This window comes from Atta cephalotes (assembly GCF_000143395.1).
Source record: "Atta cephalotes unplaced genomic scaffold scaffold00008, whole genome shotgun sequence".
Taxonomy (NCBI): domain Eukaryota; kingdom Metazoa; phylum Arthropoda; class Insecta; order Hymenoptera; family Formicidae; genus Atta; species Atta cephalotes.
This window is the reverse complement of record NW_012130072.1, coordinates 1,572,262-1,595,902: the sequence shown is the minus strand read 5'-3', so window position 1 is coordinate 1,595,902 and position 23,641 is coordinate 1,572,262. Positions and strand designations below refer to the sequence as shown.

Below are 23,641 nucleotides of genomic sequence, written 5' to 3'. Positions count from 1 at the left end.
CAGATTTTTATGTCTAACGCTGCAGATATTTGTATCAATTTTCTATTAAAATATTTAATTTTAATACATTGAGAAGATAATATACATGAGAAGCTGTTATCTAATTTTAAAGTAGAGATTTCTTTTTCGGTAACTGAAAGGTTGCACCTAAGCATAAATGATCACTGCCTACTACAAAATTTGGTATTCGGGTTAGTTCGGCACATTGACTTACTGTAGGTAGAACATATTTCTCTAAAGGCTGGACGTTACTGTAGAATATATAATCCACTGTAATCCACTCGTCCTGATGTGTCGTTGCTTCTTTTTCACCATGAGCGCCTACATGCGTATAAATGCTACGCATGTCAAAGGGATGCGTTAAAGTACCGGACGAGAATCTCGCGGAATGACCTTTCACAATCTCGATAACTTGCGTGCAATCGGTATCACTGTTTGCGCTCTGTTGTAACACATTCGTATTACAAGGTGTGAGCATATCTAGTTTTTGAAGACATGATTCGCTGTTTTCCAGCTGGAAGAAATGAATAGAGAAATATCTTAAAATACAATTAAAAAAAAAGATTGGAAAAAAAAAGAGAAAATATGGAATGTATAATTAAAACTACTGTTTTCGGAATCTTTTTCTTTTTCGAAAAATTTTAAATATGAGCATGAAATTTAAGCATGAATATTGATGGTATTCATCAAAATATATTAATCAAAATAAATTTTTTAAATTAAAATAAATAGGCAAAAAAAATTAAGATTTTATATACATATATAATCCATACAGCACAGATCATTCTAGCAATATTGTAGCAACATTTGCAACATCCCAATAATGTTGCAGTATGATGTTGCTGCAAGCTTCTGCGCTATATAGGAATTGTTATATGTTCAAAAACGTACCATAACTTTACCGGTGCCTTCTCTTTGCAATCTTTGAGTCAGGATATTAAAGTGTTGACAGTTATCGGTAACGCATAATCGCGGTGGTATTAATGAATTGGATAAAGAACGATATCGAGACGGCTCTAAACTTCGTCCTTTTCCATAATACTTAAATGAACCTTTTGTTAGGAACTTATAAACGCCCGTGAATGGCTCCAAATTGAAGTCGCCTGCGAGTATAATTGGTAAATACTTCGGGCCCATTCTGCAAAGTAATTTTATAAATATTTAATATTCGCATAAAGATCTCTTATCAAACATGATGAGCAAATAATTTTTCAAAAGCGTGCTCTCACGTTGTGTTCTCGATGAATGCAATCCGTTCTATTTCCGCTAACAAAAGCTGTATCTGCGCCAATCGTACGTCATTGCGTTTCGGATTATATAACAAGTGAGTAGTAGCTACAACGATTTGCGCTTCCGGATTGTCTTTGAGGGCTAGTTTAGCGATTATACCAACGTTATCTCTATTTAGAATCTCGATTCCGGGTTGATATAATTCTACCTTTGCATAATCTAACAAAATAAATTCATTGGAGCGATATAATAAAAGTAAGCCATCCTTCTTGTCGTTGGTTCTTTTTTTATACAGATATTCATATCCATGCTGTTTGAATGGAGCCACGAAATCTAGCAGATGTTCCTCCTGCATTTCCTGAAGGCATATTATCTGGAATATTCGATAATATAATAGCAGATATTCTTTAAGTATTTAGTTTCAGGTTTAACAACATTAAATGCCGAAGAATAAATATGTACATTTGCCTCCGCCTCGAATATTTCTTGTATCACAAGGGATTTTCGTGTTTTCCAACTTAGAGCTTTCTTGTTATGATTGTATAGATACGAGTGATCTTCCAACAGATTTTGTGCCAAGATATTAAAGGACAAGAGTTTCAATATGAAAAAATCTTCCATATTATTGGATGGTCTATCTAAAAATGTTTGAAAAATTATGTTCTTTGGGCGGAAAGAACAATTAGGTAAATAATAATAAGTGAATCTAGACAAATATGTGAATACAAGCAGAAATATGCTCTATACAGTCAAGGCTAGATCTCTTAGGCCAATATATAGTCAGTTCTTATATTAAAGACCATCTTAAGTTCTGTCTTGAGGTATCACGAACCAATTAAAAGAGCCATATTAACATCTTAAGACATTACTTAAGACAGTCTTGAACGAATTATGAATACCGATCTTAATATTTCTTACTTAATTTTTGTTTATAAATACATTTCCCCATTCTACAAACTGTACTAAGTAAATCATGTTATATATATTTACATCCATTATATATTATACATCCATTTGAAAAAAATGTAATGTTTAAACAAGAAAGAGTGACTTTTACCTTTCTCAATTCGTTTCCACTTCCTTATAGTCTTGTATCTTTTTTTGTCTATATAATTTCCATAGGTGTCAGCTGTACATAAGTTAGCTTTAACATTATGTGTCGTATCCGCAAAATCAGTCTGACAATAGAGTAGTGCATTCGCTAGGTCACACATTGTATTAGTATTGCTTTGGTTGTAGCAAGTGTCAAAATAAGGCTCCATTTTGACTTCTGTACACTTCTGACGGGATGGAGAATTATCCATAGAGACAACAAGCTTCAAGTAATTGGAGATCAAAGCTTTCCAGATGGGACTCTTACACAAATTTTCTAAGAGTAATTGTTGCCAAGTTGGCTCCAGTGTACAAAAGATCTGAAAAGGAATCATACAATGAACAAGATTATAAAGCTCAACATATTAGGCTCAACAAGCATGATCAATCTTCCGTACAAATACTGAAAATCTAATGTACAATGCCAGTACTGAAAATCTAATATATATATATATTGTAAGGTTTTAGTAGCACTAGCAGTGTATACTGAAGCACAGTTCAAAAATAAGGAAAAAGGAAACTTAGAAGGTAAAAAAATGATTATTAATTGAGCTTAAAATCGCATTTTTGACATTTCGGAGCCATGTGTTTGCGATCGAGAGTATAGATCGAATTTCTCCAGAAGAGATCAGCGTTCTAACCTAACAATAACCGTCGCGTCATAATAACGGCAGAGTTAAGGTCAACCGTGAGATTCTCGGCAAGGCGAGGAAGGGGGAGAGAGGGGAGGGTAAGAGACGCGAGGGCTGCGTTTGTGCGGGAGATGCGCTTACCTTTCGCGATTGCAGAAACGTTGCCGTCCGCGCGTTACATGCTATGTTTAGCAGAGAAGCGGTGCTCGTCAGCAGCAGCCTCGGGGATACGCTCATTTATCAGCGCGGATTTTGATTTTTTTTTTCACGCTCCTATCATAACACGCGTCGGGATTGTCGAGATCTGGCACCGTTAGCGTGGGCACTGCTTCGATGTGTACATACCGCGCGACGTAAAATGCGTGATTCCTCAGGTACAAGGCCGCAAGGCCTGATCTCCCGCTCGTTCTCGATTCCGTTGTAGAAAAGACACGATCTGCCAAGGAAATCGAGCCAAGGAAGAGTCGCGGGACCAGATCAGTGCAGATCAGTCTCGTTCCAAATCAATCGTTGACCCTGATGAAGCGAGTTTAGTTCTCCATTGCACGTATATAGTATATAGTATACACGTATATAGTATACACATATACATATAGGCGAACGGAAGGTGGAGGGGAATACGAACGCGATTTAATCGAGATCCATATTCGTTGATATTCGTATATTTAGCTGGGCACAAAATGATGAGCCTTGTTGAACTTCTTGCACGATTTATACTTCCTCTTTTTTTTTCAACGAAAGAAAGGGGAGAAAAATGAACCGTACAAGAAGTTTAATTAAAAAGAACAGACCTCGTATAATACCGAATGCTGCGTGCGTGTCGCGCGCGAAAAGTCGAAATCAGCGATAATTATTGGCGTTTTTTCGTTGTACAACCAAAAGCAACCACGGCTAAAGCTATCTTCGTCTTCTGAAGACGAAGATAGCTTTAGTTGTGATAGCTTCTGGTTGGATAACGAAAAAACGCCTCATGTTTCACGCGCAAGTTCAAGAATGAATGGGAGCGTTAATTAATTATAATTAAACACAAATTGATCAGTCATAGTCGAACGTGAAAATAATTGATTATGATTGGTCAATTTTTAAGGCATTATTATACCTTATATTTATTGTGTATCAAGACTTAAAAAAGAAATTAAAAATAATATTATTAGTAATCTAATTTCGCTTATTTATTCTTTTCCTCGTACGATGATGATGATGATAAAATAATATCTCAACTAAATGCCTATAAAAATCAAACACAGGATGTTCACGTGAACATCGAACATGTAAATATCCTGTGTTTAGCTCTCATAGGCATAATATTTAATTGATTTATTCTTTTGTTTTTGAATTTGTTTTTATTGTAAAATAATATCTATAATAAGATGGATATGTGTAAATTAGATAGATAAGATAATAATGAAATAATGAAGTAATATTAATTAAATGATAATTAAATGATTAAAGAATATTTTAAAAGGTGTGCGTAATTAAAAAATAATTAACTATCTAATAAAAATAACTTGATTAAGTTAATCGTTTAATCGTTTAACCTAAAATCATTCAATGTCTATTTCTACCAATGTAGATTAACTTAATTGGCAATGTGTAGATAAACTTGATTAACAATAATTACCAAATAATTGTAGTATTTTGCGAACGTGAATAGAATTTGTTAATTTTTTATTGTTTAAATACATAGAAAAAGAATTAAATTAAGGACAATGAATTATTAGTTGAGTTAGCGAGATTAACACTTTACTTTGGTCAAAATCACTCTAATATTCATTTCTACAAAAGATTAGATCTTAATTTCGATAATTTTAATTTAAACTCGATTTAGGTTATTTTTTTTTAGTTTTAAGAATTAGAAAGAGTATAATAAAAAGTATAGTGAATCGAGATTAAAGTTGTTCCTTCGAGATTGACATCAAAATCTGTAACACTGTAATTACTATAATACTCACTTGTTTGTGACATTATTTAATTTATGTTGATTAAAGAACATTAATTAATTTTTCAAGGAATGACATATCTCGTACAATAAAAAAGAATATAAATATTAAGTTTATTTTAATAATGATTCAAATTTGTAGATATGACATAAAGAATATAATTGAATTTAATAGACTTACTGTTAGCTCCGGAAGATTAATCTACATTAGTACATACTTAGAAATGGGTATAAGAAGCGCAAAAAATAAAGATAACGAGAAAAGAAACTTACTGTTAAGATACACTATCACTTTTAAAGATATGCTTTACGGCGAATAGAAAATTAAAGAACTGTTGTTCGGATGAGCCTCGTGGCTTCTGGAACGAGCTTTCAACGACAAATGACAATAATCTCTTTTATTTCTTCTCAAGAAAAGATTAGATTCTGTAAGCTGGGTTTTGAATAAAGCACGGTCTCTATTTATTTTAACGTAACAGACATAGGTGAGTGACAGTTGAACATGTGTATTTTCAACAACAACGAATTGGTAATGCTCAATATTAATGCTTTGTGCTTCCTCGCGATGCTCGTCGATGATAACACACGTTACTGAAATTCTTTTCTTTCCCTCTTTCCTTTTCTTTTATGGAAATATACTTATATTCTTGCTCGCTTCAGGAATACCGACAATATATAATCTAGCGATAAGAGCGTGTCGCATCAGTAATGAGAAACTTACAATAGAGAAACTTACAATAGATATTAATATGGATATTTATGTCGGGGGTTTATAGACATGTAAAATATTTCTTCATAGTATATGGTACAGATAAATTTTTAGCTGCCCTTCTCCGATTTTTTAAAACTTTAAAACTTCATTCTTTACATATATTTTTTATAGCTGAGTACAAATTTGAAAGAATTTTTTGGCGATCGAATATATTTTTCGATCGTCATCTTGAAAATTATAAAAAAAACTTTCGATATTTCCTAAAATATTGATTATATCAAAAAAATGTGAGATTAAGATTAAGATATAATAAAACATATCAATATAAATATACTTTATAAGAACTCTCAATCTTTAAAAATAACAACGATAAATTAATTCAAGGCTAATAAGAGTCAGTGCGGGGGGGGGGAGAAGGAGGAGTGTGCAAGTTATTATTGGAATGATTAACTTAACTTTAATTGTTCTGTGATATTTTCTTTCTTCATAAGTCTTTATTTCATCACATAAATCTCTCTCAAGATTTATGGATAAAGAAAATATCGCAGAATAGAATCGTATTCTCATAATTTTATCTGAAATTGTCGAATTTCTCATTCAAAAACTGTAAGCAGTAATAATTTCAGTTTTGCGAGCACAACAAAAATTTTTCATAACATCCTTTTTGCACACGTTTAAAATTGGATATAAAATACAAAATAGGTACGATAAATATGGAATGTATAAAAAGTAGAAATAACTTAAGTAGTGATACAAGTGATACATGTTCGCTTTATTTAAAAACAGCATTTGAAAGGCACTATGTACATATTATATACACGCAAATTGTGTGTCTCGACTTTTATGGTATGTAGAATAATATGTAGAATGTTTGACCATATGGAACTATAGCAACAATTTGCTATGTATACATGTAATGTGTATACAGTTCGTTATATCATGTTGCTGGATGATATTTTAATAATTATCAGGAACGCGATATCGAGGAATATCAGAAAACGTTGCAATGCAACGATACATATAAAAATCGAATGTTATGTACATCATTGGCATCTTTTAACAAGTAGACTTTAGTGTCGGAGATAAATCTGTTTGTACTAAATTTACTAAGATAATTGCAGTTTTTGTGCATCGAGATATGTCAAGAGATACAGATTTCCTGTTTCACTTGATTCTGTAAAAGATATGCCACCGCAAGAATACATTCATGAAATCTCATTGTTTTCTACAGTTACTGAATTGCACTTTGATTAATTTTATATGATAGGTTTGTTATTTCTGTATTAAATTGTATAAGAACTCTCTTTTTCACTTTCGTCAAATATCAAACATATACCTATCTTACATTAGATTTCAAAGTATAGTTCAGCCATAGAAAACAGATCTAATGATTGAAGCGAATCAATTTCATCGTTGCGTCATTGCAATCAAATGCGTCAATTGTAAATATTCGAATTTTAATCTTCCAAAACATTAAAATTCGGATACAATGAATTATAAAAAATTATTGAATATACTTAGAAATAAAACAAATACAGATATTTTAAAGAATTGTCCCAAATATGTGGCGATATGTTTTTCGTAAGATGTGATATTTTCAGATAAAAATATATTATACTCATACCTAAAAGTATATAGCAAACTGCTTTCCTTTAAATTGTAATAGAAATGTTTGAATAGACAATTGTACGATTAGGCAATTATGCAGTGAGCGTCAGTAATTATGTTTCATTAAATCCAAAGTTTTTATATAAAAAACGTGAACATATTATTTTTACATGTTCCTTTTTCTTTAATTGCATGTTTCGTTTTGTCTTTTCAATTACAAATTTAGAATAAAACTCAACTAACAATAATAGAACAATAAAACGTCAAAGTCCATTTTGGAGAACATTGAACGCGGCTCCCAATGCCCAACTTAATTCATGACCATTGATCTTCTTATAAAGCTACAAGAATGAAGAATATTTTGTTATATCCTTAAAAACACTGTAGTAAAAAAAAATAATATCACCATATTATATAACTTTGCTTACATGCAGTTTAGTCGACGGTTCCAAGCCAAATCCATCTCTTAGCAGAACATAAATAAATGTCAAATCCAAGCACATGAATGGTTGATCTGTGTTTGGATAGTCGCATGTCTCCATGGCTTGTTTAAAAAATGAATTCAATTGCACCATTCCGCCCGAAAATGGATCTATTAATGCAACCTAAAAATATCGAGAATACAAATATTACAATATTTATATTTGCAGATACAATATTTATATTTACAAATATTATATTTATATTAAAAAGCTATACTTTTTTTCCTAACATATAAATTATAAATATGACAAATATAAGAAATATGTACTTCTCATATTTATGAAGTTCGTTAATTTATATGTTAAGAAAAAAGTATAGCTCTTTAATATTAAATAAATCTATATCTCATTAGATACTCATATAATTAAAAAATATTTCTAATGTTTTATTTTTATATTATTACATTCATATCTTATTTTATATTATTTATGTGTTGTATTCTCTTATATTATTAAATTATCTATAGATATAATAAAAAAGGATTTTATTAAATGTTTATGCATTAATGAATCAATATTTATTTGATTTTCATAACTTTTTGAATCTTTACCTCAGTCGCACGTTCAAAGTAGTACGAAAAAGCGTATACTTCGTGATCCTTCAAACCTATTGGTTTTTCTGTGAGAGTACCAACATATTTCTCAATAATCTTTAAACATTCCGCAAAGCGTACAATCGGTTTGTTCTCATCTCCGCCAGCAAAATTTTGTGTTTTAACTAATTTGTATGTGCCATTTGTTGGGCCTTTTACAATATAATCACGCCCTTGGTAAGACCATTCGGTAGATACGATCGGATTGATGCACTCGGAATGTATCTCTGTGGGAACTTTGAGACTTGTATCCTCAAGATTCATATCATAAGTCAAAATCGCCTTTCTGGCGGCCATTAGACCCATGCCTAAGTAACTGTGCGTGTACAGACTCATGTTGTGATTGAATACATTGATGGAGTAAACATGTTTTTCTAATTTTTTCGTTTGGACGCCATCCGGTTGAAACGTAACTTGCGTAGAACCACCACCGAGATCCAACGCAGCTACGGTAGTCTGAGAGCTGAGCGAATTAAAGCGATCCAATAAGAAATTGACGGTAAACCAGGAAAAGATTCCCTCATCTGTGCCTTCCATTATGGAGATAGAATTTCTCGCGATCTGGAATCCGGACGTTTGGAACAACTTTCTGCACTCCTCTAGTATGCCATTGGCTTTATGCTCCGGCAACAACCTCAGCCCTGCTGTGGCCTTCATCGTCAGCAGCGTACGAGGCCATTCTGACTGTGGAATCACCGCCTTCGCCTCGTTCAGAAGTATAGTTAGAGACTTTGCGGCATCCTCCGGTTTGTCGGCAAACGAGCTCAAGCCAGGTTTTATTTCTTTGAATAGTTCATTATCAAGCACTAAATTGCCATTGAGAATGGACTCGTGAAAGCTAAACGCTAATACGCGGCTACCAGTAGATCCAGCGTCGATGACAACCACATAGAACGGTTTTTGTAAATTAAATGAAAATGCTAAGGTATCAATAGCCTTACTTCCTATTCTGATAGGTTTTAAGTCATTCGCTATGGCTATGTAACCTAGGAACAATGTACCAAGTACTAGAAGCATGGTGAAGTATTTCTTTCCAGGCTGACTGGTGGTTTTCTTCTGGTAGGATGCCAATTCATTATCGCGCTCCTCTTCATTTTCAGTTCTCAGCTAAAAATACAAGACAATTATTGCAAGAAATATCTAAATTTATAGCACATTAGATTTTAATCAATTAAAAATGACAAGATTAAAAGTAACAAGATTAAAAGTGACGTTATATTATGTTACATAATATTACATTGTATTTTATTTTTAGTGTCGATTAAGATGTTTGTATATATTGTATCACATGCAACACTCTTCCATAAATACTTTGAATAATAAAATATCTATTCAAACAGAATCATCAACCTCAAAATGATCACTAAAAGTCACTTTTCAATCATTTATGATTCATTTTGACGTTCGAGTATATATATTGTTTTTAGGAAACTGCAGTATTTTAAAGAAACCATATATTATGCAAATCATGTTACAACAAATTCAGAATAGTTACACATGTATGTACTAATGTAACACTTCCTTCCATCTCTAATTATAAATTTTTGGGATTGTCTTTTCTACCAAGAGTGACTTTGATTAAACCCAACTAATTTAATTTAGCCTGAATTATTCGCAGTGAAATTTCTATAATTATACAATTTGTTTTTTCTTAATTTTCCTTCTACACATGTCAACAAAAAAATAATTCTCTCATTAATAAAAACACAAGTTCAGTTTGACAAGAATGACTTTGATCAAACTTCTGTCACTTCACTTTTACCAATTCAACCATCACCCAATTATAATCACAATAAAATTTTCCTAACAAAGAATCAAAAAATAAATAAATATTGCCACTTTAATACAACTCATCATTTTTAATCTTTCCTTTTATTGAATAACAAAAATATTGAATAACAAAAAATCATCGTCTCATCCAGTTAATAAATAGGTTTTACCCGGAACAACTAATCGTCAATTAAATCAATAAGAATTTCAAGGTCATCCTGGATCAATCGTTGTTCGGGTTAATTTGTTGAGATCGTAACACAGGAAGGACAATGTTAACCTAATCTGGGCATCGCGACAGGCATAAGGAGAATATTTTACGTGATGAGATCTTTTTGCATCGTTTCTACTCACGAGCGTGTATCGCATCTAGGGCGACCCGTACGATCCGTCGGATGACGAGTGCTTGTCATGTAAAAAAATAAATAAATAAAACAGAGTGTGTCGGAATTGATGGGTGCGCGACGGCCGGGTGGGGATTTAGGGAAGCGCCGATGTGGCTACCGCGTGGCGATGACGCGTGCAGCCGTGCATCAACGTGCATCGTGCCCTCGGATTTGGATGTAATTATCATTGCGCACTTGTCGCAGGTGCGTACATTTGATGTTCACAGCGCTTATAAACGTAATTTGTTCTTGTTTAACCTTTAAGTAGATAAGTACGCTCAAAATACTCCACACAAATTCGGTTTTCATAATATTTTTTAACATTCACAGTCAAATTTACATTAGATTGATATTTTTATGAGATAGAGGAATGCAAAAATAATCAATGCTACTTCTGGACGATTCTTTTTATTTTCTTTTTCTAGAACAAGGTTTTTAAAATAATTATACATAGAGTGATGTAGCAACCTCCTTGATTAACATTTGATTGAAATAACAAAGATTGCTTAATTGTGACACATAAGTTACGACACAAACATCATTCTGTCTTAGCGTTTCAGTGAGTAATAAAGATAGAACGACACTTGGGTCACTCAATTGTATCAAATGAGAAGTACTCAAGAATAAATAATTTCCAGAGTGCTGAATAGTAAATGGAGCGCAACCTGGGTGTCAATGGGTATCACGTGACGAGGCGCGAGCCACATGGGACGCAAGAGGCATGGAATTCGAAATTCGAACTCTAATCTCGCGTGCACGTATTTATATACACGCTCGCACACATGCATCGTTACGATTCATCGGGTACGTTCGGTTTTATCTATGATGCGCATGAATGTATCATTTTATCTTTCTTTAATATTATTCCGTGAATAACAAGGATGGAATTATACGTCGTGAGGATCATGGGTGAAACACAGAATGCACTCACGGAAGACACGGCGACGCGCTTCCGCGTTCGACGTTCATTCCGACGAGCGTTCGAGACGAACGGCGTAGATCAATACGATAAATTCGCTTACGCACCTTTCGACGTCTCACGCTCATGTTTTATTCAGCGGACGACACGACGGTAGACCACAACAATGACGACGACGGGATAAAAAGACGATTGATTCGGAGAAAGAATCGGAAATCGTCACGAGACTTATAGAGCAATCATAGCGCGGAAACAGACAGAGCAGACTGCCGAGAGCGAATTGAGCGGCGTGCGGCTCACCGGCAAGTACGAGTTTCATGTCCGTGAATACGCTTTGCCGGGGAGCAGTTTGTTGCGTGCGCCGACGAGTCATTACGATATGATGCGAAGGACTCGATAATACTTCCACTGTCTCGAGACTCATTGCCATACGCAGTGTATATCTTGGCAATTCGCGGATGATCGATGATCGCCGAGAGTACAAAGGTGATTTAGAGGAGGCGCGAGCAAGTGAACGAAACGGTCGATAATTCGGAGATTCGAGATTCCCACTTGGAACGTTTGATAGACTGCGACAAATGTGCATGGCAAACTACCTAAAGATCACTATAAAGATCGAACGGCGATCGAAATAGAAGTAATTTTAATGCCAAGCGTCAAGACAGTGGATGTTAAAATAGTAATTAGAAAGAGAGAGAAATAACGCTGATCGATATGCGTGTTTGAGAAGATAAATATGTCACATGATTGCAAAAATTAGCAAAGATGAAAAAACGCTTTGTCACGGTCTGATGTTCTTTTATGCGATTTGTATAACAAAAAAAAAAGATAAACCGGAAGCACAAAGAATTCGGCCATACGATGACTTGAATTTCGTCTTTGCGTGCCGTTGATCTCAATAATCTTATCGCGTTATAAAGAATGCAAAAAAATTCTTGTTTGTGCTTATATAATTATGCAATACAGTTAGATAATGAACGCCCGACGACACGCTCGTTGCAATGAGTTGGCGATTTATTAGTTATTGTTAATGTATCTGTAAATTCATTTAAACCATCTGTGATCGTGCGAGGCATTGATTAATGATGTTGTAAGTACATTGCATACACACACACACATACACACACACACACACACACACACATTATATATATATATATATATATATATATATATATATATACTTTCGTTGTATATTTTGAAACGAGATGACAACATATGGACTTCTACATAGAAGTGTGGATGAAAGTTACAAAAATGAGTAAATTTATCAATTATAAATATCTAGTAAATTCGCTCATTCTTATAATTTCCACCAAGTTATGTGATAAAATAATCAAACCTCTTCCAATAAACGAGAATGGATTGAAATCGATGAAATGGAAAAAAATTTTTTTAATTACGTATTCGCGAATGTTAAAATGAATCATTTTCAATCCGAATGCATTTTTATTCATTTATAGAAATTGGATGAAGCACATTTCTATGTCTTTCAATCCAAAAATAATATCAGCTTTTCCTTGCCTTTCAATTTAAAATTCTGAATACAGTTTTTCAATCCAATTGAATCCAATTTAATCCAATTAAATACAAAAAAGGTTTTATTATTTCGGATAAATAAAATTTTATTCCATTTTTAATTCATTCTCGTTTACTGAACTGTTCAAAGTCTGATGTTTTCGAAGAACTGATTTCAGTGACCTATCCGGTCAAAAATTCGCACGTAATTCAGAAAATCTTGCATTAATTTTTTATTGCTATACTGGGTTGCGTTTCATTATATTCGCTGCAAGTATACTGAAAATATGTATATGTAACGTGAATAGATTTTTAGTATTCACAGTGAATAAGGAACACATTCCTAAAGATCAAATATTTATTTTGAAACGAGATAAAAATTACAAAAATAGCAAATTTACTACAGATTAATCAATGAAATTATAGATACTTTTGTAATTTTGCTCACTTTTGTAATTTTGACCTCATTTCAAGATACATAATCAACCCTCTGGACTGTACTAAAACTTTTATTCTCGATTTCATCACATTTCAAACATATTTTACTTCAAATACAAAAAGTTTAGTTATGAAATAACAAATTTCTTGTTATCAGGATCATAGATTATGCACTGATAAGCCTTATGTCTACAATGTGAGAAATCGCTCTGAAATCTTGGACGGAGAAAGAATTAATAAATCACAATTAAACAATTGGATTATTTGATCAATATGATTGTTCAATTCTTTTTCCGACCATGATCTCGAAGCATTGTGAATACAAGAGATCTATTTTTTTATAGTGACATACAAGAAAGCTTATGTGCACCGTGAAAATAACCGAGTTGACAAAAAACATCTAATAAAGGATTGTGCTCTTTATTTCTTTAATGTATTTATATATTCTATTGGCCAGTATTCATAGTCAGTTCTTATATTCAAGAACATCTCAAGTTCTGTCTTGAAGTGTCACAAACCAATCAAAAGGCCGCTTTAGTGTCTTAAGACATTACTTAAGACAATCTTGAAATAAGAACAGACTATGAATACCGGCTATTGTTATACAAGACTGAGAAAATAACTCCTACATCGATTGTCTCTCTTGGTTCGTCAAAAATCTTCTTTCTCCCTCCTTGTAAGTTTTCCAGTACATTGTAGAGTTTATTGATTTCTATAGCTAAACTAATACAATTTTGGAACTTAAAGTGAAATAGATATGCCTACTTCATTTTAAGAAATTGAATGAGAAATGGAATTTTGAATAATAATAAACAAACCTAAGGCTTTAACCTTGATCGAGCAGTATATATGCAGGAGTGTATTCAAAATTCCATTTCTCATTCAATTTCTTATAATAATAGCTAATCTTGAAGTATGTTTCGTGTTTTTTTATTGATAACTATAATCAATCTTTATGCAATCAGTTCTTATATATATTTAATATCATCATAATATATGATGATAAGTCTTAAGATGCCATAAACCAATCACAGAGCCGTCAACATTTTAAGACTTATTAATTAATATAGCCTTAAAATAACAATAGACTTATTGGCCTAAATTTGTTAGCTAGAATTGTTTCTTGTATGTGTTCTTACTCTAGAAAGGTCTGCATATATTTCGTATATGTGCATAGATAAGATAGTCATAGAAGTCGTCGAAATATTTATGAAAGAGATAAAATGTATCGAGATAGTATAATAGTATTTATCGAAATAAAAAAATTTGTATACATATATGTCTATAATAATTGATATATATACATAAAATATTTATATGTGTTCAGTAGGAAAAAATCGAAGGATTCCTAAATTATTAAAACGAAAATCAAGCGTAACAAAATTGCGATGGATGCTTTGTTTTTTAGTTAGAAATATTTTAATATTCACGTGATTAGGTATTTCAATATTCAAAATTGGAAAATTAAGAATAACAAAATTTCAATGGAGGCTTTATTATAAATATCTAGAAATTCACGTACTTTAGATGTTTCTTACATGAATATTTAAACATTTATAATTAAAAAAAAAATGAAACTTTAATTACAATTTTATTGCTTTTTATTTCTTAATTTTTCATCTATACATGCAATCATTCTTTAAATCTTCTCTCATCTATTGCCAAATATTAATATAATAGTATATAGTATATAAAATTTATATGTATATGTATTGTGCATACATATGTATATAATATATACATATATAATATATTTGTATATAATAAATTTTAAATATTATCTAGAAAAATTAGAAATTATTTAACTTTGCTGATATTCAATTTTTATTTTATGTGATCGTAATGTAACGTAAATATATAATTATAGAAATTATTTAATTGATATGAATTTAACAATATATACTGCAAACTATAAGATAAATACAATATTTTACATATATTAATTATATCAAGCAAAGAGCATTTAATACTATATACATTTCAATGTAAATCAGTTGTAGATATATTTGCAAATAAAAATTTATATAAATCTTATGCGAAAAAGTCTTTAATCATTGAATTGAAGGTTAGAATTCTTTTCTGAGATCTAAAAATAGATCTCAACTCAACAAATATATTTTTAGGTCGTGGTGTTCTCCAGATCTCTTATACGCAGTATGGATTAATCTAATAGGAACTTTTATCAAGATATAATATATGTGTTGATTATGAAAACAAAGTTTTAAATTTAAATAGCAAAAGTGCAAATATCGATACATTACATTAACATTTGTCTAATATCTGTACTAGGTAAGATAATAGTATATAAGATAGTATATATCACTCTAACTTAATCCGTTAAACCAAAAAGAATAAGCAATACGAATGCAAAAACTTATAGGTCATTTTAGATTCATCATATAGTACATATTTTTTTATAATTTCATAATTCAACAATTTAATGAAAGAAATTTAATTATTTATTTCCAGATGCTACTTGTAAGAAATAAAAATAATACAAAGTGCACAATACATATTAACACAAAAAAATATAAGTATTTGGATTGTTTTTTCAATTTTTTATATTAATCAAATCTGTTTAAACAAAGTGCAAAAATGACGCGCAACACCACAGATAATCTTCTCAAAGAGGCTGTCATTCAGATTGGTGCTGGAGGATCAGCAGGTTTTATAGAAGTTTGTATAATGCACCCAATGGATCTCGTTAAAACACGTTTTCAGCTCCAAGTAAAGACAACAAAATCAGATCCATTATATTATACAGGTATTTTGTGTATCAGACATTTATAGTATCATTATGCATTAATTATATTAACATTATTATAGGAATTCGTGACTGCATGACTAAAATGTATAAGACTGAAGGACTACCAGCATTTTGGAAAGGAATTTTACCTCCGATACTTGTAGAAACTCCCAAACGTGCAGTTAAAGTAAATACATGTTGCTTAATACATAAAAGTGCAAAGAAAAATCTGCGCATTTATTTACATTTATATTTACAAAAATTATTTTTATTTTTATTTATAAAAACTTTATCCTTTCTTTTAGTTTTTTACATTTGAACAATATAAACAGTTTTTCTTATTTGGCGCTAATGCACCCACTCCGTTGGTAATTACTTTAATACGATTATTATAACGATCTACTGATTATTTACAAGATGAAAAAAAAGTTGTATCATTGCAGACATTCTCATGTGCTGGTTTCTTCGCTGGTGTTACTGAGGCTATATTAGTTAACCCTTTTGAAATGGTCAAAGTGAAACTACAATCTAATCGAAAGCATATCAAAGAAAGCCCATCGACATTTGTAGTGACGAAAGAAATAATTTCTAAATATGGTTTTGGATTGAATGGTCTAAACAAAGGGCTTTCAGCCACTATAATGAGAAACGCGATTTTTAATTCATTTTATTTTGGTTTTTATCATTCTGTTAAAGGATATATATCAGTCAGAAAAGAACCTTGGTTGGAATTTTTAAGTAAAGTAATTATTCAGCTTTGTGACAAGAACAAATATACAAAGTTATACGCGATCCTCAGTTTATAATAAAACGTACTAAAAATTTTTCAGGTTGCTATAGGATTTGTGTCAGGTACTGTTGCATCTTGTTTAAACATACCATTTGATGTTGCTAAAAGTCGCATTCAGGGTTCACAAGATAGTACGCAATACAAAGGAACGCTGAACACCATGCACATTATTTACAAGAGAGAAGGGTATTCATATACATTTTTTACTTACCGATATTATTGTACTCGGACTCAAGATTACTCATTCAGATAACTATCATTCTAGATTTAGAGCCTTGTATAAAGGTTTGGTTCCAAAAGTGTTGAGATTAGGACCAGGTGGTGCCATTATGCTTGTGGTATATGACTACATGCATGTATTTCTTACAAAAAAGTTGATAAACTAATATATTGCATTTCAAGAAGCTGTGAGATAACTATAAGAACTTTTCAAATTGCATTTGATATTTATATATATTTATACATTATTGTGTATGTATATATAATGTATATTTTTTATCAGTAAAAATAAAGATTCATATAATTTTATAAAAATATAATTCATTATACATTTTAAATAAATGAACTTTTAACAATTTTACATGATCTTTCTTTTCCTTTACTTTCAGACTTAAATTTTTATTTATATGTATTTTTATTTATACTAACGTAATTGCAACAGTATACAAAAAAAGAATTAATCATCTAAAACAGTATCTAACCATTTTTCTAAATCAATAGGCTTATTTGAAACACTCTTCGATTTTGTTTTGGAATCTGTAACAAATTGTCAATGAATATCTATGACATAAATCCCTCATATTCATTAGATTGCAGAAAATTAGTCTGATTGCAAATTGCATTTACATTTGTTTTTTCTTGAGATAGAAATTAATCTCATAGTTTTTAAAACAAAATATCCCGAAAATAGAATTACATTAAATGAAATGATAAAATATTATTTTGATGTTAAGACCTTACCAGTATTATGAGATGTAGATAATGAGATTCCTATCATAGGTTGTGAGATTCCTATTACAGTACTTTGGACAGGTTCTTTTAGAGATAACAAAAAATCTAGATCTTCTTCTAAGTCATCAATACTGTCTTCTGATTTTACATTCGTCACCAAATCCACAGTCTTCGATTGATCGGTCCTCGTGTTCTCCTTAGTCTCAATTTTGGTATCCGATAAACTCGATGCATTTAGATCATTTAAAATCATATTATAAGCTGTCTTGCCTCTCTCAGCATCATTCAAGATACTTGTCAATTGATCACTCTAAAATTAATACAAATTATCGAATTAATCATTCCTTTGATTATCATAATTTGAGTGAAACTTTACACACTCTTCGTTTGTTAGAACGTCGTCTGTTTCTTTTTATAGTTAAACTTTGTATAATTTTTTGCACTTAAAGTGAAATAGATATCTATAGCTGCTTTCCTTTTAAGAAATATAATCAACACAAATGTCATTCTTAATATTCAATGAATAACAAGGATAAAACTTGTTGATTATGTCTCCTAAAGCCACAAGATAGAAACGTTTTCCTTAATATTCATTGAATAACAAAGATAAAATGAAACTTGTGTCAACCATCTCTCAAAAGGAAAGCAGTTATATAAACGTAAAAGCAAAAAGAAAACATTTGCAGTTTAGTAGCAATAAAAAATAAACTTCACGAGTATCTTTTGCATGTCAAATATCTATTGAATACTTACTACAAAGTATTTGTCAGCCACATTAACATACTCGTTGAATGGAATGCAGTCGATCGCGGCCGACAGCGCTTTCAGGTTCAAAGTGAAGAATTCTGAATATTGCGACGAGTCGACGGTCCAGGCTTTTTCTGACTTGAAGACGAAATGTCCACCTTTCGAGAGCGGCGCATTTATGAGGATGCCGAAGTCCTTGCCTTCCTCCATATTCTCATTCGTCGGCGATTCTGCGTGGTCGGCGATGGATGAGGAAGGTTGCTGTGATTTACTTTTCTTTTTTGCTCTTCGCATCTTTGAAAATTCGTCTAAATTCGTCCTACCTTTTGCGCGAAATCGTCAATTTGCTCTGCCAGTGCGTGTTTTATGCTTTGTGTTTACATTTAGAAATCAAAACGCGCATATACATACTACATGCTCATAAACGGACGATAGATCGATCAACGTTCGACTCTCGATCTCGACAATTCTCTCGATATTTATCTCTCAAATCTACGAATTTGAAAATAGAAATGTATAATTCTTGCGAACAAACTCAGATTAATTTACGCCTGTTTCTTTAGATTTATTAGAGACCAATTTAGAGTATCTTTATCCTCGATTCAATTTAATTTTCACTTTTTGCGTTTCCGTTTTTAAGGAAAAAGTTACACCTTTTTAACAGAATTTTTTGCATGGTTTATTTTTCCTATTTTTCATGTTGGGAAGATAAAGAGAAAAGATGAACTGTACAAGAAATTCAACTAAAAAGAACTATTTTCACATAAATATTCAATTACTCAAGGGAAATGTGATGTAGAAATTAGTTTTCGATATCTTTTACTGTCGTTTTACTTGCCGAAAATAATAGATACTTCCACATTTATCTTTTATTGCTATTTAAATATATATATATATATTTTTTTATTTGAATAAGATTTGCAAAAGACAAAAAAAATATATTATCAACTGCAAAGATTGATAACTTTCCTAGTCTATTATTATACATATTATTTAGATTTTATGTCTCATTGATTCGTGATTTATTAAACTTGATCACAATTTTTAAACTGTAAATCAATTAGTAAAAATATGAATTTCAGTTTTATATTTATAAAAAAACTTTTGATCTAAATCCAGAATTCTCCATATAGATCAAGAATCTATTTATTAATTTGTCATAAAACCATATTTATAGGCGTAAATTTATTGGATTCATAAACATGAGAGATATACTAGAATGTTAAAACTCTTTAGATAAACTTGGAGAAATAATAATTGTAAAATTTCACATAAATTTAATTTGGTATTTATTAAAGTATAAATATTGATAGCTTGCGTCTCAATTTTTGATTTTTTTTCCAATCATGATAATCACTTACATTTATTTGAATCAATCTCGTAGATATATCTGCCACAATGGATTCGTTGAACGATCGCGATCAATAGTTTTTAGTTTCAGAATGTGAAGAACTGAATTACGATAACCAACGAATTCGAGTACCAACGAATGCAACCATCGCTGTAAATATTGTAGAAATAAGTGGCGACCCATGGGAATTGGAAAATCCAAAAGGCGCATTCTTTGCTGGAAGCTTTTATTAGCATTAAATTTCAGATAAAGTCCCGACAAATATACTTCTATTACATACTACAAATTTAAGACCTAAAAGTTTGCAAAGGCAAATAACACGCAGGGTATTGGAAAGGATCAATCGATCCGCAACATTACTTTTACCCTAAAGTAAAAAGCGACTCGCGTATTACGCACCAAACTTCGCAATGTAAAAAAAACCACAAAAAAGAGAGGGACCAAAGTTGAGCGTGGCAGAAACAACATTTATTGATAAATTGCTACGATGAAGTTCTATTAATTATCAGTAGATAGATAAAATTCATATAATAATATGAGGTCTTCTTGAAGGAAACCGAGGTCTCAGGATGGTGGAGGGAGAGGATGTGATAAAGGAAGTACGAACTTTTATCTTTATTTTCACGCATGCATATATAGAGGTTTTTGCATATAAGCATATTATATATATGCAGTTCTCTAGAGCGAATAAAATGGCGTGTGGCAACCAAACCAACTGATAAAGAATATGATCGGTATAAAGGTCTGGGAGCACCTTACGCTCGTCCCTATTCTACGAAAGATTTTCGATGAACTTCTTCAATATTTTCGGAAACACTTCGGCCCTGTATTCACCCCCAACCAAATAACCTGTGTCCCGGTCGGGGGTTTGACGATCAACTCGATTCTGTCTTCGGGCTTGCACTACTTGAAGTTTTCTTCTAGGCTTGAGGCTTCTCAGCCGGAAATGAATTGCAGATCATATTCTTTGTCACAAGCAACCGACAAAACCTTCTGACTCTTGACAATGTGAGCAAGATAAACGTGTTCTTCAAATATCTTGTCTTGACTTTTCAAAACTCATTTTTTCAGAGTGAAACTTCAAACTTCCCTCTATCATCCAATACCTCTTGATTCAAAACCTTATAAACAAACAAATAGGTTAGAGAACTTACTTTTATTCAAAGCTTGTTATTATTTTTCTTTTTTGTGTTTTCGTTTTCTTGCTTTCTTTATTTAGGTTTACTTTATTTTTTTTAAGAGACTTTCCACATTTTCTTTAAAAGATTCTATCCAACGGCTGGAATACAACTGTAAGCTAAAGACTGGCCGCAAATTTCGAGCGCTCAATTATATTCCAGCTTTCACATTATAGCCTTGTATTTTTACACAATTGAAACCTTATCTTCATAAAAGGAAGCAATATAAATTTATAAACTTATGAAAATAAGGTTTTACATCTATTCTAACCTTACTGGTTTTCGTGCAGTATGCTAAATTCGGCTACATTTTATACTTTTTTTAATCCATAGTCTTAATGATATTATTATGGTATTATAATTTAAACGCCTGTGAGATTGTATCGCATACGATGCAGAACTGGGTAAGGTAAGAATAGTAATATAATGCGATTTCGTTAATTTCATAATTTTGACCCGTTGAAGAAATATTTGGGTCAAAGTCATCTCCGAAAGGACCTGGCCTCGCATCACTTCATCTGATTTAATATCGACCTGAAATTCATTAAGCAACAAAAAAACCATGATTGTTTTACGAAGTTACGGATTGCTGCTTAGCTACTACCGTACGATTTATCAAGCGCATATCTCTGATGCCTTCTTCTGCTGTTTTCTTGCTAACTTAAATACTTACTTTGCAATCCAACTGATATTACCGTTTCAATTAGAAATATAAGCGGTCTACGAAAATATGAATCCAGAAGAAATATTACATAAATTGCTGATCGACTCTTTTCAATGTAATAAAATACGTGCAAAATCATTTTCTTTGTCATTCATATAATAAATAGCATTGATATAAAATAGAATTTTTTTGCATATAATAAATATTTAATGCAATATATTAATTTCTTTTAGATTTCATAATTTTCAACTATATTCAAGAAAGCAGTTAATTAACATAGATATGACACAGCAAAATGCCAGGCCATAACAGAGCAAGATGATGAGAAATTGTGTCTTTCTCTAGAAAAATAAATATCGTAAAACATGCGAAGTTTTTCTTCATGTAATATTTTCGTGTAGTGTTCGGTAAAATAAACAAGTGAAGAGAAATGACATTGCAATAAACACGGTTGTGCGATAAATTATGAAAATATGAAGATTTTGCTAGATAATTTGCAGTTATACAGATATGTTTACACCGTGTGTTTTAATGTGATATAGGAATGAGACACATATCCATGTAGACAGCTTATATTACAACGTAAATTAAAGAGGAGATTATACTTACGCGGTGAATAAGAGCGCGATCTAGAACGGTCGTAACGTGAACGTCGGCGACTGTAGTATGGGCTGGGTGAGCGACGATAGCTTCCTCTGTAGCTAACTCTATTGTTTCCATATTAAAAAAAAAACAAAAAGAACAATAAGCAATGTGTCAATTATCTTTTTGAGATACATGTATATTATTCCAGAAGTAGACAAGACTTACTCTCTACGCCTCGGTGCGTCCCAGCTTCTATCATGCAGATGCGTAGGTTTTCCCATGTATATTCCTGGAGTTGGAGTATGGGCACGTTGTGTGATAGAGAAGTCTACGCGAATTCGCCTCCCGTCGATTTCCATACCGGTACATTGCTCTTTAGCCACTTTAGCATCCTCGGATGTATCAAAATATACAAAGCAGAATCCTCTAGAACGTCCAGTCTGTAATAAATAACATACATGTGATATCATAGTGTCGTCATTAAATCACGCTATTACTAAATTGATTTTAATTCATTATTGTTTCACTATTGTTTTCTAATTCACATGTAGACCTGTATCTAAATGTAATTGTGTAGCCAGAAGCCTTTAACGTATCATGTGTCTCTTAAGTATGAACGTTCTAAATCTCTGGCATGATTTTACTGTTCCCCAATATAAATACTTATGGGAAATAACAAACTGTTGCATTAAAGTTCTTTATAACTAATATATACCCATTGTGCTTAAAATAGATACATATTAAAGTATTTAGCAAAAAGTGGAAAAGAAAGTTTTAGTGCAGTTCAATGAATTGATAAAGAAGAACAGACTTTAAACACATTCTGTGCTGCGCAAGTCACATTAAAGTTTCCATTCAGTTATCAAAGTTTGATAATTTGGCTATAAAAGGAATTATAAAAAGGAACATAATTATAATTTTTTATATCATATATAATACATAATTATATGTTATAATATTGATATATTAAACCTTCTACTTATAATCTTTGTAATTTTTTAAATGTATATTACAAAATACATGTTATTTAACAAATATAACAAATGCAAATAAAAATATCATAAGTCATTGGTGACTTACATAGTATGCTGGTTAAATCACTCAACATTGACTTTGGAACGTGTTAAATGCATATATATATATATATACATATATTATATGTGTGTGTGTGTGTGTGTGTGTGTGTGTGTGTGTGTGTGTGTGTAATAATATACTATTTAATTTACTATTACCTTTGCATCGAATAACGTACCTGTACTTCGTTCTACGTCGGACCTATTATTTTAGAAGAATATATGTTGTAATTTGCT

The 23,641-nt window shown here is 31.6% G+C and overlaps 5 protein-coding genes across 5 annotated transcripts in view; 1 reads left to right on the top strand and 4 right to left on the bottom strand.

The window, feature by feature from the left end:
- Nucleotides 1–106: 106 nt before the first annotated feature.
- Nucleotides 107–3,191, bottom strand: LOC105627090 (protein angel). The gene is made up of 6 exons (XM_012208370.1): nt 3,096–3,191; nt 2,288–2,642; nt 1,693–1,868; nt 1,230–1,603; nt 892–1,138; nt 107–514 (listed from the first exon to the last, which is right to left on the bottom strand). Exons 1-6 carry the CDS (start codon nt 3,189–3,191, stop codon nt 107–109), a joined length of 1,656 nt encoding a protein of 551 aa, XP_012063760.1.
- Nucleotides 3,192–7,476: 4,285 nt separating this feature from the next.
- Nucleotides 7,477–11,491, bottom strand: LOC105627089 (ectonucleoside triphosphate diphosphohydrolase 5). Its single transcript, XM_012208369.1, has 4 exons — nt 11,471–11,491; nt 8,247–9,395; nt 7,642–7,818; nt 7,477–7,554 (listed from the first exon to the last, which is right to left on the bottom strand). Exons 1-4 carry the CDS (start codon nt 11,489–11,491, stop codon nt 7,477–7,479), a joined length of 1,425 nt encoding a protein of 474 aa, XP_012063759.1.
- A 4,423-nt stretch (nt 11,492–15,914) lies between these two features.
- Nucleotides 15,915–17,241, top strand: LOC105627323 (mitochondrial 2-oxodicarboxylate carrier). The gene is made up of 6 exons (XM_012208608.1): nt 15,915–16,083; nt 16,146–16,252; nt 16,371–16,433; nt 16,509–16,808; nt 16,896–17,041; nt 17,121–17,241. The coding sequence occupies exons 1-6, from the start codon at nt 15,915–15,917 to the stop codon at nt 17,239–17,241; spliced, it is 906 nt and encodes a 301-aa protein (XP_012063998.1).
- Nucleotides 17,242–17,531: 290 nt separating this feature from the next.
- LOC105627088 lies at nt 17,532–18,847 on the bottom strand. The gene is made up of 3 exons (XM_012208368.1): nt 18,560–18,847; nt 17,816–18,116; nt 17,532–17,611 (listed from the first exon to the last, which is right to left on the bottom strand). Exons 1-3 carry the CDS (start codon nt 18,845–18,847, stop codon nt 17,532–17,534), a joined length of 669 nt encoding a protein of 222 aa, XP_012063758.1.
- Nucleotides 18,848–22,013: 3,166 nt separating this feature from the next.
- LOC105627322 (transformer-2 protein homolog alpha) overlaps nt 22,014–23,641 on the bottom strand; it is a 3,532-nt gene continuing 1,904 nt past the window's right edge. The window contains exons 2-4 of the mRNA XM_012208607.1: nt 22,557–22,771; nt 22,356–22,453; nt 22,014–22,087 (exon numbers count right to left, since the gene is read on the bottom strand). Of these exons, the coding sequence (XP_012063997.1) occupies nt 22,014–22,087; nt 22,356–22,453; nt 22,557–22,771 (387 nt within the window). The remainder of the gene's footprint in view (nt 22,088–22,355; nt 22,454–22,556; nt 22,772–23,641) is intronic.

Bases quoted from the DNA above. Each gene is read 5' to 3' on its own strand.
- LOC105627090 (XM_012208370.1), bottom strand. From the start codon at position 3,191: ATGAGCGTATCCCCGAGGCTGCTGCTGACGAGCACCGCTTCTCTGCTA. The intron at 1,869-2,287 runs GTAAAAGTCACT...AAACATTTTTAG, and splicing joins GTGGAAACGAATTGAGAAAG to ATAGACCATCCAATAATATG. The intron at 1,604-1,692 runs GTACATATTTAT...CGAATATTCCAG, and splicing joins TATTCGAGGCGGAGGCAAAT to ATAATATGCCTTCAGGAAAT.
- LOC105627088 (XM_012208368.1), bottom strand. From the start codon at position 18,847: ATGCGAAGAGCAAAAAAGAAAAGTAAATCACAGCAACCTTCCTCATCC. The intron at 18,117-18,559 runs GTAAGTATTCAA...TATTAATTTTAG, and splicing joins TGGCTGACAAATACTTTGTA to AGTGATCAATTGACAAGTAT. The intron at 17,612-17,815 runs GTAAGGTCTTAA...AATTTGTTACAG, and splicing joins ATCTACATCTCATAATACTG to ATTCCAAAACAAAATCGAAG.
- LOC105627089 (XM_012208369.1), bottom strand. From the start codon at position 11,491: ATGAGCGTGAGACGTCGAAAG. The intron at 9,396-11,470 runs GTGCGTAAGCGA...TTGTATTTTTAG, and splicing joins TGAGCGTGAGACGTCGAAAG to CTGAGAACTGAAAATGAAGA. The intron at 7,555-7,641 runs GTAAGCAAAGTT...TCATTCTTGTAG, and splicing joins AACCGTCGACTAAACTGCAT to CTTTATAAGAAGATCAATGG.
- LOC105627323 (XM_012208608.1), top strand. From the start codon at position 15,915: ATGACGCGCAACACCACAGATAATCTTCTCAAAGAGGCTGTCATTCAG. The intron at 16,084-16,145 runs GTATTTTGTGTA...ACATTATTATAG, and splicing joins AGATCCATTATATTATACAG to GAATTCGTGACTGCATGACT. The intron at 16,809-16,895 runs GTAATTATTCAG...AAAATTTTTCAG, and splicing joins GGTTGGAATTTTTAAGTAAA to GTTGCTATAGGATTTGTGTC.